Source organism: Ovis aries, chromosome 14 (genome assembly GCF_016772045.2).
Source record: "Ovis aries strain OAR_USU_Benz2616 breed Rambouillet chromosome 14, ARS-UI_Ramb_v3.0, whole genome shotgun sequence".
NCBI classification, from domain to species: Eukaryota; Metazoa; Chordata; class Mammalia; order Artiodactyla; family Bovidae; genus Ovis; species Ovis aries.
In genome coordinates, this window is record NC_056067.1 from 61,941,612 (window position 1) to 61,958,119 (window position 16,508).

General features: G+C 43.2%; 1 protein-coding gene across 1 annotated transcript; it reads left to right on the top strand.

Annotated features, from left to right (window-relative positions):
* Positions 1-3,235: 3,235 nt before the first annotated feature.
* Positions 3,236-16,483, top strand: LOC101115153 (cationic amino acid transporter 3-like). Its single transcript, XM_060399225.1, is given in 13 exon segments — positions 3,236-3,369; positions 6,268-6,667; positions 7,265-7,423; positions 11,494-11,680; positions 11,872-11,950; positions 11,952-11,985; positions 12,139-12,361; positions 12,530-12,669; positions 12,771-12,873; positions 13,056-13,252; positions 13,451-13,620; positions 13,850-13,958; positions 14,113-16,483. Coding segments are annotated over 12 exon segments (1,890 nt in total). The 5' UTR covers positions 3,236-3,369; positions 6,268-6,297; the 3' UTR covers positions 14,232-16,483.
* Positions 16,484-16,508: the final 25 nt, after the last annotated feature.

Below are 16,508 nucleotides of genomic sequence, written 5' to 3' on the forward strand. Positions count from 1 at the left end.
TGAGAAGTCCAAAGGAGACACCACATGTCTGTCCACTTCCCAGAATTCCTCTCACTAGCATCCATCTTGGCTGAGCGATGCGTGCACCACCAAGAAAGACTCTGAGTTAAAATGATTGACCAAAGACCACCCGGAAATGAATCCCATCACCATAAACCCCAAGACTGTGAGCCACATGGCAGAGCAGTTCTCCTGGGTTCCCTTACCTCACTGCTCTCCACCCGGGTGCCCTTCCCAATAAAATCTCTTGCTTTGTCAGCACGTGTCTCCTCAGACAATTCTTTTCCACGTGTTAGACAAGAGCCCAGTTTTGGGCCCTGGAAGGAATCCCCCTTCCTGCAACACTACCACTGAAAGGTTGTTGCCGAACCGTGAAAGATGCCAGGGTTCTTCTCCTCTGGAGGAGAGGAATTCCATCCCAGGCCAGAGACAAGGCTTGATCGCTCAGAGCTTTTGTGTGATAAACTTTTATTAAAGTATAAAAGAAATAGACAAAACTTTTGACATAGACATCAGAAAGGGGCAGAAAGAGTGCCCCCCTGCTAGTCTTTAGCAGGAAGTTATATAGCTACTAGCAGGTTGCTAATCAGAGAAAGGAAATGTCTCAAAATTCAGAGTAGTACCAGGCCCCTCATCCACAAAATGCATTTTGAGATAACATTGGCACAATGTCAGTTATGCTGGGCCATAAAATGATTGGCATGAATCTTGAAGGAGGGAAGATTTCCAATCAAATATATACTTTCCATAACAGAGGAGAATAATTGTATGAGTAAAACATACTGGTTTGCTGAGCCATTATCAGTTCTGAGTCTTAGCTGGAACTGACTTGAAGAAAGACAAGGTTTAAGGTCAATACATAGTTTATTAACATAGTGTAAGAAAAACATTTCCATAAGAAAAATGCATCCCTCAGCTAAAGGTTTGACAAAAGATAAGTTCAGGTGGAATCAGGTGTTGTCATGGCAACACAGAATTTTAAAAGAAACCTCCTTTTAAATTTGTATAGACAAGGGGGAAAAAATCTGACACTTGTAGTCTTCCTCCTGTCACTTAAGAGAGAGATTAAAAAAAAAAAAGTCTGACACTTTCAGCCTATTTCCTCCATTTGGAGACCCCTGGCCTTCCTGCCTGTTACCCTCTCACCACCAAATAGAGTCATATTCCAAGGTCCTAGGGTTTAGTACTTCAATATATGAATTTGAAAGTGGGGAGATACATTCAGTCCCATCACACTTCTGACTACCATTGGCTTTGTAGCACCTAAAACAGTGTCTGGAATACAATAAGTGCTCAGGTATATTTCATGAGCTGCATAACAAAAGAACCACACATACATGTAATAATTTACATGACCCAAGATGGGGAACATTTTATTTACCAAAACTTATTAAAGGGAGACAACAGTATTTGATTGGGAAAAATAATCTTGTTAAACTACTTGGAGAGGAAAATTAGATTTTATTGCCATGTCTATCACTGGGCTTCCCTGGTGGCTCAACAGCAAAGAATCTGCCTGTCAATGCAAGAAATGTGGGTTTGACCCATGGATTGGGAAGATCCCCTGGAGGGGGAAGTGGCAACCCACTCCATTATTGCCTGGAGAATCTCATGGACATTGGAGCCTGGTGGGCTACAGTCCATGGGGTCACGAAAGAATCAGCCAAGACTTAGCACTGAGTAAAGGCAGTCTATGACTAAAGCACGTGCAGTGACAAGCCCACACAATGCAACTGCAGAGTGCACGACAGCTAGAGAGCAGCCCCCACTCACTGCAGCTGAGAAAGACAGGGCTCAGCAACAAAGGCCTAGTGCAGCCGAAAACAAATCAGTTAATTACTGGGAGGGAGGAGGGTTGGCAGCTGGGTCCCCTAGGTTTACACTCTTTCTACTTCAGTGTCCTTGCTGATCAATGAATTCAACTGTCCAGGAAAATATTCAAGAAACACCAGAGAAATGGGAACGTTTTATTTGACCCAAACGGAGGGCTATAGCTTGGGGGCACCCTCTCGGATAGCCCTGAGGAACTGCTCCACTGAAGCACAATCTTATACCTCATCCAAACAAAGCACACACATCAACATGACAGGGTGTGTTCCTTAAAGTTTCCAAAGAAACAGACTTAGTACATAGACAGTGAGACAGCAGGACCCTGGTGTCTGGGAAGGGAACCTTATCTTGGAAGGAGTGTTAACATGGAGGCCATGAGAAGGAGTTATTCATTCTTATCTTCAAAACAGATGTTCTACACCTCAAGGTTAAAGATGTGCTGTGAGAGTTGGACAGACCGTCTTAGTTCACACACAGTGCAGCCTGAACCATGGATAAGCCAAAATGACTTCCCCATTCCTCAATATGTGAACATCTTCTCCATCACAGGACATAAAAATGTTAGAACCTTATGATCCAGCAATTCTACCTTTGAGGTTGTGCCCAAAAGAATTGAAAGCACACTCCGGAAGAGATATTTCTACATCCTTGTTCACAGCAGCATTATTCACAATAACTAAAACAGGAAAGCAACCAAGTACCCGCTGATCAAAGAATCGCTGTTCATGTGGTGTGTGCCTATACTAGAGTATTATTCAGCATTAAAAAGGAGAGGAATATAACCCATGCTACAACATAGAGGAATCTAGTACCCATTCTACTAAGCAAAATAAGCCTGACAGGAAGGGATAAATAATGTTTGATTCCACTGAAATGAGGCACCTAGAGTGCTCAGATTTAGAGAAAGTAGGACACAGATTGGCAGGAACTCAGAAAGGAGAAAGGCAGGATTGTTGTTGAATGGGTACAGAGTTGATATTTTGCAAGGAGAAAAAAGTTCTGGAGTTTGGTTGCAAAAAATGCAAACGTATTTAATTCTACTGAAATGGACAATTGAAAGTGAAAGTGAAGTCGCTTAGTCATGTTCAACTCTTTGCGACCCTATGGACTGTAGCCTACTAGGCTCCTCCGTCCAGGCAAGAGTACTGGAGTGGGTTGCCATTTTCTTTTCCAGGGGATTTTCCAGATCCAGAGATTGAACATGGCAGACATTTTACTGTTTGAGCCTCCAGGGAAGTCTTAAAGATAACTAAAATGGTCAATTTTATGTTATGAATAATAACATAAAATTTTAAAAAAATCATCTCAGAACCACTCCCTGAGACTAACCACAGAAGGGTCAAGGCTGATAGCTATATGGCAGATGCTCCCGGCCCGCCCAGCTTCATCTCCACCCTAACAACGCAGAGGGTAACGGCCATCTTCTGTGCTCAGGACTCCCCACTTTGGTCCTTAGAGATGTCTCGGCTCCAGTCCGGCATGACTTAACCTCAGCCTCCCTGACTGATCCAGTGCTCCAGGCTCTGCTCCAAGGATCCAGTAAGTCTTGGGTCACCCTCTTCTGTAAGAGACTGGGTGCTGAGTTCACATCTTCCCAAAGAGACCTCTGCAGTCCTCGAGTGGAGGTAGTCAGCCCGGCTCTGACTGAGGGTGGAGAGACCCATTTTCCAGATGAAAACAGGAGCTGGGAATTGTCAGGTTTATGTGGGAATTGGTGATGCAGGGGGTTGGATCAAACCATGGAGATTCTAAGACTCATTTTTTTTTGACTGAGGCTCAAACAGTATCAAGATTCCCCTGGAACAGGGTTTACAGTGTGAGGACCACTGATGTCAGTCTCTTGTGTAGTGTTGACCCCCTAATTCTGTAGGTTCCTCCTCTGTGGATGCCCAGTGATTGTAAGGTTGTTGAGCATCCATGGATTTTGGTGTCCTCAGAGGAGGGCTGTGTGTTGATTTATATTAAGTCACCATTGGTTTGCTAACCCTGCAACTCTGTGAAGTTGACTCTATTTCTTATTCTTGGCAGTAATTTTAAAATATGGTGGTAAATTACATATAGCTTAAAATTTACCATCTTAACCATTTTTAAGTATACTGTTCAGTGATGTTAGGTATATTTATATTGTCATGCAACCAATCTCAATAACTCTTTCACATCTTTTTTCTCTTCTTTCCTAAGAAGAAAACTAAAACTGCATCTCTGTTAACAATAAACAGCTTCACCCTTCATTCGAGCCTCTGGCAAACCACCATTCTACTTTGTCTCTAAGAAGTTGACTCCTCTCAGTACTTCATGGACATGGAGTCATAGCATGTTTTTTTGTGACTGGATTATGTCACTGAGCATAATGTCCTCAGTGTTCCTCCACATTATAGCATCCATCAGAATTTCCTGTCTCTTTTAGAGAACAGACTTGTGGACCCAGAGGGGGAGGGAGATGGTGGGATGAATTGAGAGAGTGGCATTGAAACATATATGCTACCATATGTGAAAGAGATCACCAGTAGGAATTTGCTATGTAATGCAGGGAGCTCAACCCGGTGCTCTGTGACGACCTAGAAGGGTGGGATGGAGTAGGGGGATGGGAGGGGTCGAGAGGGAGGGGACATATGCATGCCTGTGGCTGATTCATGCTGATGTATGGCAGAAACCAACACAACAGTGCAAAGCAATCATCCGCCAATGAAAAATAAATTTTTAAAAATATATTTGGAAAAAAAAATGAATTTCCTATCTGTTTAAGGCTGAATAATATTCCATGGTGTGTACAGATCACATTGTGTTAATCCATTCTTTCATGGATGGACATCTGGGTTGCTTCCAACTTTCAGCTATTATGAATAATGCTACTAAGGAACACAGGTGTACAAATATGTCTTTGAACCCTATTTTCAATCCTTTGGGGTATACACCCAACATGGCATGACTGGATCATGTGGTAAGTGTATTTTTCATTTTTGAGGAACCACCACACTGCATCCAGAGCTGCTGTCCCATTCTGCATTCCTACTCACAGTGCAGAAGGTTCAGCAGCAGCATTTGAGCACAAACAAAACAGTCCAGAGAAGTATATGACTTGTTCAAGAGTGCCACAGTGTTTGCAGAACCAAGGTTGTATTCATAGTTTCCTGGCTCTTTGATTGCTTGCTCTTCATCAAAATGTTAAACTTGGACTTTGGAATATCAGGAGTGGAAGCCCCCCTCACAATAACTGGTGGTCACTGGGTCAGCCTAGTCTTGCTGAGCAGCGTAGTGAGGAGACAGTTCATGCCCCCAAAGCAGCAGGGAACACAGTCCTGTCATTTCTGATTCAGAATGAATGTTGGTCCCTCTCTCTCCAGGCAGTTGGGAGGCCACTCTAGTTTGATGCTTTGACTGAGCTGGGCTAGAGTCTGTGCCTCCCATCAAATGTCATCTCTTTCTGCCCCAGAGCAGAGTTCCTATTCCATGTCACTCTGCAAACAATGAAACAGAAAGTGTCCAGGTTTCAGGATCCTTGGTGGAAAAAAGTGTAGAGTCTGAGCGCTCTGATCAGCAAGCCCCAAAATGAGTCACTTCACCCCTGTCAAAAAGAGGAGGGAATAATGATAATTTGCCCTGTATTGTGGGGCAAAGGAGAACAAAGATGAAATGTAGTTTCAGAAAAATCAGACAAGCAGGGCTGGTTGATTTCAATTCAAAAGTCAGCATTCTTATCCATCCAACTATACCAATTAAGCACCTATGGTGTGCCAGGCTCTGTGTTGGAAGCTTTTCCTTCAGTAGGGGCAGAAGACTTGGCTTTCTAGATTCTTCAGCTGGGCTAACAATTCAGTTGACATAAGACAGATGAACACAGTTAGTTTAATATGTACAGGAGCCCCATAAATATTTTTGAGGCTCAAAGACTGTCAGACAATTGAGGCTTATATGAGCCCCTGAGTTAAGGAGAGAGGGATGGGGATCTGGGGCTTCAAATGGGAGGAAGACCATGCACAGAAGGATGAGAAGAGCAAGTGCCTGGTGAACAAATGTTTGCCCACTCCAAGCAGGTAAGTCTTTCTGAGATTAGAAAGTTCTCTGTGGTAATAGCTCTCTTCCCGGCATAGGTCCCCTAACCTGCATTATTTTGAACAGTTATGGGAGAGGTAAAGAGCTTCTCCTGAGTCTTACGGGTCTTAATTAACTTTAGCTCAAAACAATTTACCCGTCAAAGGGGCACATTTGGGGAGACAATCCACTCCATCTCACTTCTTTTCAAGCAAACTTTCCAGCAACTTTGAGACAAATTCGAAGTCTTCTCTATAAATGCGGAAACCAAATCTCAGAGATGGTGAGCTTGCCCAATGTGTCCTTTACCACCTGCTCCCCATCACTTCCATACTCCATAGAATTGGATCCCCAGTGCCAAGAGTGGATGGACATTCTTAATGGCTTTCTGTCTTCTTTTCTCAGCACACTGTAGCCTCCTCAACTACATCTAGGATGTTGCTTCAGTTCGTTCACCAGTTTGGTCAGAAGCTCATCCGCAAGCAGCCGCTGAAAACCATAGATGAGTCTAAGAGACCCGAGGTTCTTCTGAACATCCAAAACCTGGTGATCTTGGGTGTGGGCAGGATGCTGAGAGGTGCCATGTACCTTGTGGCTGGTACAGTGGCCAAGTACATAGCTGGACCAGCAACCATCATCTCGTTCTTGGTAGCTGCCCTGTTTTCTATGTTTTCTGGATTCTGCTATGCTGAATTTGCGGCCTGGGTACCACACCCTGGTTCTGCGTACCTCTACAGCTATGTCACGATGGGTCAGCTCTATGCCTTCATCATTGGCTGGAACTCCATACTTCCCTTAGTCATTGGTGAGATGATGGGGCAGCGAATGGTGTGGGGCTTAAGACTGGGAAACTATGTTGAAGGACTGGGTTCTCAGTCACTTATGAGCACTTCATTCTTGGCCTCCTGGAGGGAAGTTGATAATAGTGTCAGGAAGACCCCACAACTACATTCAACTCAGTTCTATCCTGTGTCCTTAAATGATGGACCATGAACCCAGAAGGAAAGGGAGCTGTAGGGAGTGGGTGAGAGGGAGGTGTGTCCCACAGGCTCATCCCCTGACCATAGTGAAGTCTTTGCTCAGTTGTTGCCTTCCTGGGATTTTTCTTTACCACTTGATTTCAAATTCCATGCCTTATCCCAGCCCTCCCAGTCCCACTTACGTGTTTTCTGTTCTTGTATAACATTGATCAGCTCCTAACATATTAAAACACCTGACATTTTGGTGAATAATTTGGATCTACTCTCCCTAGCCCATGAAAAGAAACTGTTTGATATTTTGTATTTTTAGCAGGTATTTGTATATATAGGCTTTTTGTATATACAGATATTTTATCTGTGTTTTTAGATCCTATGGCACATCAATTCTTATTTGTCAATGAATACTCCTTCTGCCTCTGCAGGCACTGCCAGCTTGGCCAGGGCTTCGAGTTACATCTTTGACAGCCTGATTGGGAATCAAATCTCTCAGGCATTACAGGAAACTTTCTCTCTGCACCTGCTTTATTCCCTGGCCACATATGCAGACTTTTTTGCCCTGGGCCTGGTACTGCTGATGACAGGTGAGAAAGGGCTCAACAATCGGATGGGGAGAGCAGGCTGTGGAGTGGGAGCTGGTGTAGGAAAGGCATGACATGGCAGAATGGTGGGGGATTAGAAATAGAAAGAACAGCTTAGAGACAGAAGCTAAGACATAAACCATTGTGTTCCACCCTTGGCACTATCGACAATTTGGGCTTATCATTCTTTGGTGTGCAGGGGCTATCTGTGAATTTTAGTTTTGTTTTTGTTTTTATCATTATTGAGTGTTGAGTATCTTCCTTGACCTTTGCTCACTAGATACCAGCGGCATCTACCCACCCCAAACTGTGGCAATCAGGGTGTCTCCATATGGTGCCAATCCCTTGGAGATTGGGCAATTGTGTCCCTTGGGGAACAAAATTACACCCCAGCTGAGAATCATTTACTTAGACCAACAAATCATACTCTGTACTGAGGCCAAAGATTTTTATTTTAGTTGAGAGGAATTTCACATTCACTTTTTTTCACGTAGCATAGAATTAACCACTTCGTTATTTTTCCCAGCTTCATTGAGGTATAATTGACATACAACATTGTGTAAGATTAAGGTGTACAGCATCTTGATTTGTTAGACTTGTATTCTGAGAAGATTGCCACAATAATTAACCATCTCAAAGTGTACAATCATTTAGTACATCTGTAACATTGGGCAACCATCACTTCCATCTAGTTCCAAACACACTCATCACCTCAAAAGGAAACCCTTTACCCAGTGAGCACTGTCTGTTTGTCCACCACTGCCAACTGCCAGCCCTGGGCAACTATTTGTCTGCTTGCTGTTGTTGTTCGGTCACTAAGTCATAGCCAACTCTTTGCAACCCCATGGATTACAGTATGCCAAGCTCCTCTGTCCTCCACTATCTTCTGGAATTTGCTCAAGTTTAAGTCCATTGAGTCAGTGATACTATCCAACTCTGTCACCCTCTTCTGCTCCTGCCCTCAATCTTACCCAGCATCAGAATCTTTTCCAATGAGTCGGCTCTGCCCATCAGGTGATCAAAGTTTTGGAGTTTCAACATCAGTCCTTCCAATGAATATTCAGGGATGATAACCTTTAGGATTGACTGATTTGATCCCCTTTCTGCCCAGTGGAATCTCAAGAGTCATCTCCAGCACAACTCAAAAGCATCAATTCTTCACCGCTCAGCCTTCCTTATGGTCCAACTCTCACATCCATACATGACTATTGGAAAAACTGTAGCTTTGACTATACAGACCTTTGTCAGCAAAGTGATGTCTGTTTTTCAATATGCTATCTAGATTTGTCATAGCTTTCCTGCCAAGGAGCAAGCATCTTTTAATTTCATGGCTGCAATCACTGTCTGCTATGATTTTGGAGCCCAAGAAAAGAAAATCTGTCACTGCTTCCACTTTTTCCTCTTCTATTCACCAGGAAGTGATGGAACCAGATGCTATGATCTTAGCTTTTTGCATGCTGACTTTTAAGCCAGCTTTTTCACTCTCCTCTTTCACTTTCATCAAGAGGCTCTTTAGTTTTTCTTCACTATCTGTCATTAGGGTGGTATCATCTGTATATCTGAGATTGTTGGTATTTCTCCTGGCAATCATGATTTTTGTGCTTCATCCAGCCAAGCATTTCACATGATGTACTCTGCATATAAGTTAAATAAGCAGGGTGACAATATACAGCCTTGACATACTCCTTTCCTAATTTGGAACCAGTCCATCATTCCATGTCCAGATCTCACTGGTGCTCCTTGACCTGCATACAGATTTTTGAAGACACAGGTACAGTGGTCTGGTATTCCCATCTCTTGAAGAATTTTCCACAGTTTGTTGTGATCCACACAGTCAAAGGCTTTGGCGTAGTCAATAAAGCAGAATTAGATGATTTTTCTGTATTCCCCTGCTTTCTCTATAATCCAGTGAATGTTGGAAATTTGATCTCTGGTTCCTTTGCATTTTCTTAACTCAGCTGTATATCTGAAAGTTCTTGGTTCACATATTGCTGAAGCCTAACTTGAAGGATTTTGAGCATAACATTGCTATCATTGAAATGAGTGCAATTGTATAGTAGTTTGAACATTCTTTGGCATTACCCTTCTTTGGGATTGGAAAAACTGATATTTTCTAATACTGTAGCCACTGCTGAGTTTCCCAGATTTGCTGACATACTGAATTCAGCACTTCCACAGCATCATCTTTTAGGATTTGAAATAGCTCAGCTGGAATTCCATCACCTTCACTAGCTTTGTTTGTAGTAATTCTTCCTAAAGGCCACTTGACTTCACACTCCAGGCTGTCTGATTCTAGGTGAATGACCACACCATCATGGTTTTCTGGGCCACTAAGACCTTTTTTGTATAGTTCTAGGTATTCTTGCCCCCACTTCTTAATCTCTTGCTTCTGTTAGGTCCTTAACATTTCTGTCCTTTATCATGCCTATCCTTTCATGAAGTGTCTCCTTAATATCTCCAGTTTTCTTGAAGAGATCTCTAGTCTTTCCCATTCTATTGTTTTCCTCTATTTCTTTGCATTGTTCACTTAAGACCACTTTCTTGACTCTCCCTGCTATTCTCTGGAATTCTGCATTCAGTTGGATATATGTTTCCCTTTCTCCTTTGCCTTTCATTTCTCATCTTCCCTCAGCTATTTGTAAAGACTCCTCAGACAGCCATTTTTTACATTTATTTATTTATTTTAATTGGAGGCTAATTACAATATTGTGGTGGGTTTTGCCATACATTGACCTGAATCAGCCACGGGTATACATGTGTCCCCCCATCCTGAACCCCCTTTCCACCTCACTCCCCAGCCCATCCCTCAGGGCTGTCCCAGGGCACTGTGTTTGAGTGCACTGTTTCATGCATCAAGCACATTGGTCATCTATTTCGCATATGGTAATATACATGTTTCAGTGATATTCACTCAAATCATCCCACCCTCGCCTTCTCCCACAGAGTCCAAGAGTCTGTTTTTTACATCTGTGTCTCTTTTGCTGTCTCGCATAGAGGGTCATTGTTACCATCTTTCTAAATTCCATATGCATGCGTTAATATACAGTATTGACCTTTTTCTTTCTGACTTACTTCACTCTGTATGATAGGTTCCACTTTCATCCACCTCATTAGAACTGACTCAAATGCTTTCTTTTTAATAGCTGAGTAATATTCCATTGTGTATATGTATCACAACTTTCTTATCCATTCATCTGCTGGTGGACATCTAGGTTGCTTCCATGTCCTGGCTATTGTAAACAGTGCTGCAATGAAAGTTAGGGCACATGTGTCTCTTTCAATTCTGGTTTCCTCGGTGTGTATGCCCAGCAGTGGGATTGCTGGGTCATATGGCAATTCTATTTCCAGTTTTTAAGGAATCTCTACACTGCTGTCCATAGTGGCTGTAGTAGTTTGTATTCCCAACAACAGTGTAAGAGGGTTCCCTTTTCTCCACACCCTCTCCAGCATTTATTGTTTGTAGACTTTTTGATGGCAGCCATTCTGACCAGCGTGAGATGATAGCTCATTGTGGTTTTGATTTGCATTTCTCTGATGATAAGTGATGTTGAGCATCTTTTCCTGTGTTTGTTAGCCATCTGTATGTCAGACAGACTTTCTGCCTTCTTGCATTTCTTTTCCTTGGGGATGGTTTTGGTCATTGCCTCCTGTACAATGTTAGGAACCTCTGTCCACAGTTCTTCAGGCAGTCTTCCTACCAGATCTAATCCCTTGAATCTATTTGTCACTTCCACTGTATAATCATAATGGATTTTATTTAGGTCATACCTGAATTGTCTAGTGGTTTTCCCTACTTTCTTCAGTTTAAGCCTGAATTTTGCAAAAAGGAGCTGGTGATCTTAGCCACAGTCACCTCCTGGTCTTGTTTTTGCTGACGGTATAGAGCTTCTCCATCTTCAGCTATGAAGAATACAATCAATTCTGATTTCAGTATTGACCTTCTGGTGATGTCCATGTGAGGAGTTGTCTCTTGTTTTGTTGGAAAAGGGTGTTTCTATGACCAGTGTGTCCTGCTTTCTGTATCTATCAATGTATCAATAGTTCGAGTGTTTCATATTACATCTTTCTCACAGGACTACTGGTTCTGGGAGCTCGTGAATCAATCCTGGTTACCAAAATATCCATAGGAACCAACCTTTTGGTTCTCATCTTCATTATCATCACTGGCTTCGTTAAGGGAGATCTGCATAACTGGAGGCTCACAGAACAGGACTACAAACTGAACACATCTGGATCCAGTGACATCTACGGCTCAGGAAGGTAATATTGGCCATAACGTATGGGTGAAGAGTATGCAGAGCTGGTATAGTGTGGACTAAAGATATCTGGGCTGATGGATCCAGATGAAGCGAGTCCTGGAGCCCAGGACTTGAGGTATGAAGGGAGAAGCTCAGTAGAGATGGCAGAACACACCTCACCTGCATTCTTTCTCTCTCTTTCTCTCACCGTAGCTTGGGTCTTATGGGTTCTGGAGGATTTGCACCTTTCGGCTTTGAAGGGATTCTCCAGGGAGCAGCTACATGTTTCTACTATTTTTTTTGGTATTGATGCTGTTGCCACTAAAGGTAACATGGCCACTGTGTGTCCCATCTGGGGTTTGGGAACAGACTGGCTGCCCCTGGCTAAGGGGAAACCTGATTGTTGAGTGCAAAAAGGAAGGGGATTTTGTGATTTCACCCGAGTGTTTTCCTGACCCAATACTTCTTCCCTTTCTGCAGGGGTAGAAGCTATAAATCCTCATCGTTCCATCCCCTGGAGCATCGTAATCACGATTTTCATCTGCTTTTTGGCTTATTCTGGTGTCTCAGCGGCACTCACCCTCATGATGCCCTACCACCAGATTCAGCCTCACGACCCATTGCCACAAGCCATTCTCCATAGTTTGTGGCTCCCTGCCAGATACTTCGTGGCTGTCGGCACCCTCTGTGCTCTTATATCCAGGTCAGTGCTATGGTTTTCTCCCTGTCTACTGTCAGATGCTCAGATCTCCCAACCCCTAGAATTGGTAGAGAAGACAGAGAGACACCTTACCCCAAGCCAACAAGAGAGCAGAAGCCCCGGTCTGTCCTGCTTCTCCACATTCTTACATGTTTCCATTCTCTCTTCCAGACTCTATAGTTCCATGTTCAGAATGCCTGCTTTGATCTACGCGATGGCAGAGGACGGGCTCCTTTTCCGGGTACTTACTCGGATCCATGGCCGCACAGACACCCGTGTCGTGGCCATCATGTCTGCTAGAAATCTTACAGGTAAAAAAAAAAAAAAAAAAAATTTGAAACCCACGCTTTAACTTACATATTTCCAGCTGTTTCTCACTCCCTTCCTCACCTTGTTTGTGCCCTCATTCTAGGGCTCATGGCGTTACTCTTCACGTTCACAAATCTTGTGGATCTCGTCTCAGTCGGCACCCTGCTCGTTTACTCCCTGGTAGCTTTTTCTATTCTTGTTCTCAGGTGAGACCCCACTGCACCTCGGTAGGGAGTCTTGGAGATTAGCTGGGAGGTAAACGTCTTCTGCCTTCATGCTATCTTCTAAATGTCCTGCTCTGCTTAACACAGGACAAATGTGGAATAGGTTGTGTGATGTTGGCTAAGTAGGGACTGCTGTTAATATTGCCTTAAAACCTCTAATTCAGGTACCAGCCAGATCAGAATTTAAGCAAGAATGAGAATACAGAGGAGGAAATGGAGGTGCCTGTCCCTGATGAACATCAGTTGGACTCTGAACCTGAAGCAAGAAACTCAAACATTCTAAAGAGTCTGTGGTTCCCTATCAGCACCATCCCCACTAGGAAATCTGGCCAGATTGTTTATGGATGTGCCTCACTACTCGGTGAGCAGTGGAATTTCTCTTTGGTCGTTTTCTGAAATTGACAGTATGGTGTTGGAGTGTGTATTTTGTCCATTGAGGAGTCTTGGTGACATGAGGGTCCTTGCTGAGGTGGGCAGCCTGGGGAGAGGTGTGACCCAAGGTCTTGACATCTTCAGCTTCTGAAGTTGAACCTGTTCTCCTCCACCTTGACCCCTGTAGTTCTCCTGATGATAATCTTGAGCGTGATCCTGGTCCAGTGGTCCAGTCAGGGGTTCTCTGGAGACTCCGGGTACACACCAGGGGCTGTGCTGCTGCTGCTGTTCATCATTGGGGTCACGGTCATCATCTGGAGGCAGCCACAGAGCCCTCGGTCTCACCTTTATTTTAAGGTAAGTGTCCTTATGTGCCCAAACTGTCCACCTGGAGTGAACATGCCTCACTGTCTAAACATCCAGGGAGTGAGGGGAACTGCTAAAACCAATGGACTCTTCCCTGATCCCCACTCAGTACTTTACATACACAGTCTGAGTAGGCACTGGATACACAGTCTGAAGGGTGGTCTTCCTGCCCACGTGGGGTAGAATCTCTCATTCAGGGTTGGACTGACTCTGCCCACAGGTCCCTGCTCTGCCTGTCCTCCCACTGGTGAGCATCTTCGTGAACCTTTACTTGATGATGCAGATAACTTCTCAGACCTGGGCCATATTTGGCATCTGGAATGTGATTGGTAAGTGGCTTTCTGGCATAAAGAGACACCTTGAGTGACTGATCCCAAACTGAGCAACCCTAAACTTCTTGGCCACCATATTAGGAAGCCTATTGGATGTTTGTAACCAGGAAAAGTCCAACTTATCCGTCTCATTTTCTCATTTCCTTACTAGGATTTCTCATATACTTTGGATATGGGATCCGACACAGCTTGGAGAACAATGAGCGACAACAACCAGCTTCCACTTCCCAGACTCTTGACAAGAACACCCCTAATCCTGAGTCATCTTAAACATAGGTCATAGATGCTGTGTAGAATCCCTGTATACATAGAAGGTGTCTTCTTCTACATGAACACTCTCAGCCACTATGGAGTGTGAAAGTGTACGCATCTACAACCCTGTCTTTATTGCCAGTGGACAAAGTGACCTTAATGTTGTCTAATTTTTAAGTACGTTTTCAAAGCATGATGTACATACAGAAAAATACATGCTTCTTAAGTGTGTACCAAGACCAATTTTCACAAAGAAAGTACAACAACCTAACCAGCGGGAGAAAGAAAATGTTAACTGGCACCTGAGAAACAACTTCTGTTCCCATCTCCAGCGTGAGCACAGAGCTGGCCACTTGGGGAGGAAGCATTGGCAATCCTATATTGTGTAAGATTGACACTTTAAATGTAAGGTCATCCATAAGGTTGAAGTAAAAAGTCAGTTTTCATTCCAATCCAAAGAAAGATAATGCCAAAGAATGTTCAAACTACTAAACAACTGTGCTCATTTCACAGCCTAGCAAGATAATGCTCAAAATCATAAGCTAGACTTCGGCCGTACATGAACTGACAGCTTCCAGATACAAGCTGGGCTTAGAAAAGGTAGATGAACTTGAGATCAAATTGCCTACATTTGTTGGATCACAAAGAAAGCAAGGGAATTCCAGAAAGACATCAACTTCTGCTTCATTAACTATGCCAAAACCTTTGACTGTGTGGATCACAACAAACTGTGGAATATCCTTAAAGAAATGAGAATACCAGACCATCTTACCTATCTCCTGAGAAACCTGTATGCAGGTCAAGAAGCAACAGTTAGAATCAGACATGGAACAGTGGACTGGTTCAAAACTGGCAAGGGAGTATGATAAGGCTATATATTGTTCCCCTCTTATTTAAATTATATGCAGAGTACATCATGCAAAATGCTGGGCTGGATGAATCACAAGCTGGAATCAAGATTACCAGGAGAAGTATCAACAACCTAAGATGATACCATCCTAATGACAGAAAGTGAAGAGGAAATAAAGAGCCTCTTGATGAAGGATAAAGAGGAGAGCAAAAAGCCTGGCTTAACACTCAACATTCAAAAATACTAAGACCATACTATCTGGTCCCATTACTTCCTGGCAAATAAAAGAGGGAAAAGTGGAAACAGTGACAGATTTTCTTTCCTTCAGCTCCAAAATCACTGCAGACAACGGCTGTAGCCATGAAATTAAAAAACACTTGTTCCTTGAAAAGAAACCTATCACAAACCTAGACAGCATATTAAAAAACAGAGAGATTACTTTGCTGACAAAGGTCTGTCCAGTCAAAGCTATGGTTTTTCCAGTAGTCATGTACAGATGTGAGAGTTCAGCCATAAAGAAGGCTGAACACTGCAGAATTGATGCTTTTGAAAACTGTGGTGCTTGGGAAGACTCTTGAGAGTCCCTTGTACTGCAAGGCGATCAAACCAGAAAACCCTAAAGAAAATCAACCCTGAATATTTATTGGAAGGACTGATGCTGAAGTTGAAGCTCCAATACTTTGGCCACATTACATGCAGAACTGACTCAAGGGAAAGACCCTGATTCTGGGAAAGACTGAGGGCAGGAGGAGAAGAGGGAACAGACGATGTTATGTTTAGATAGCATCACTGACTCAATGGACATCTCCAGGAGATAGTGGAGGATAGAGTAGCCTGGTGTGCTGCATTCCATGGGGTCACAAAGATTTGTACACGACTTAACAACTGAACAACCACAACAGGACCTTGCAGGCATGCTGCTGAGATATTCCTGGTTTGATTCCAGACTACCATAGTAAAGAGAACTGGTAATAAAGAGAGTCGCACAATTTTTTTTATTTCACCAACTCAATGGACCTGGGTTTGGGTGGACTCCGGGAGTTGGTGATGGACAAGGAGGCCTGGCTTCCTGCGGTTCATGGGATGGCAAAAAGTCGGACACAACTGAGTGACTGAACTGAACTGAGTGCATATAAACATGTTCACACTACACTGTAGTCTATTCAGTGTGCTGCATATTCTGTCTAAAAAATGTACATACTTTAACTTAAAAGTACTTTGTTGCTGAAAAATGCTAGCTGTCATCTGACAACTCAGAGTTGCCACAAACCCTCAGTTTGCAAAAAACTGCAGCATATGCAAAGCACAATAAAATGATATCTGCTTGTACAGGTGTATGTGTATATTGAAAGATGTATAGCTAATGTGCACAAAAGATGTATATGTAATATGTGTATTAAAGTATATGTATTAAGGTTCACTGTTGATCTAAAATCAATGTATCT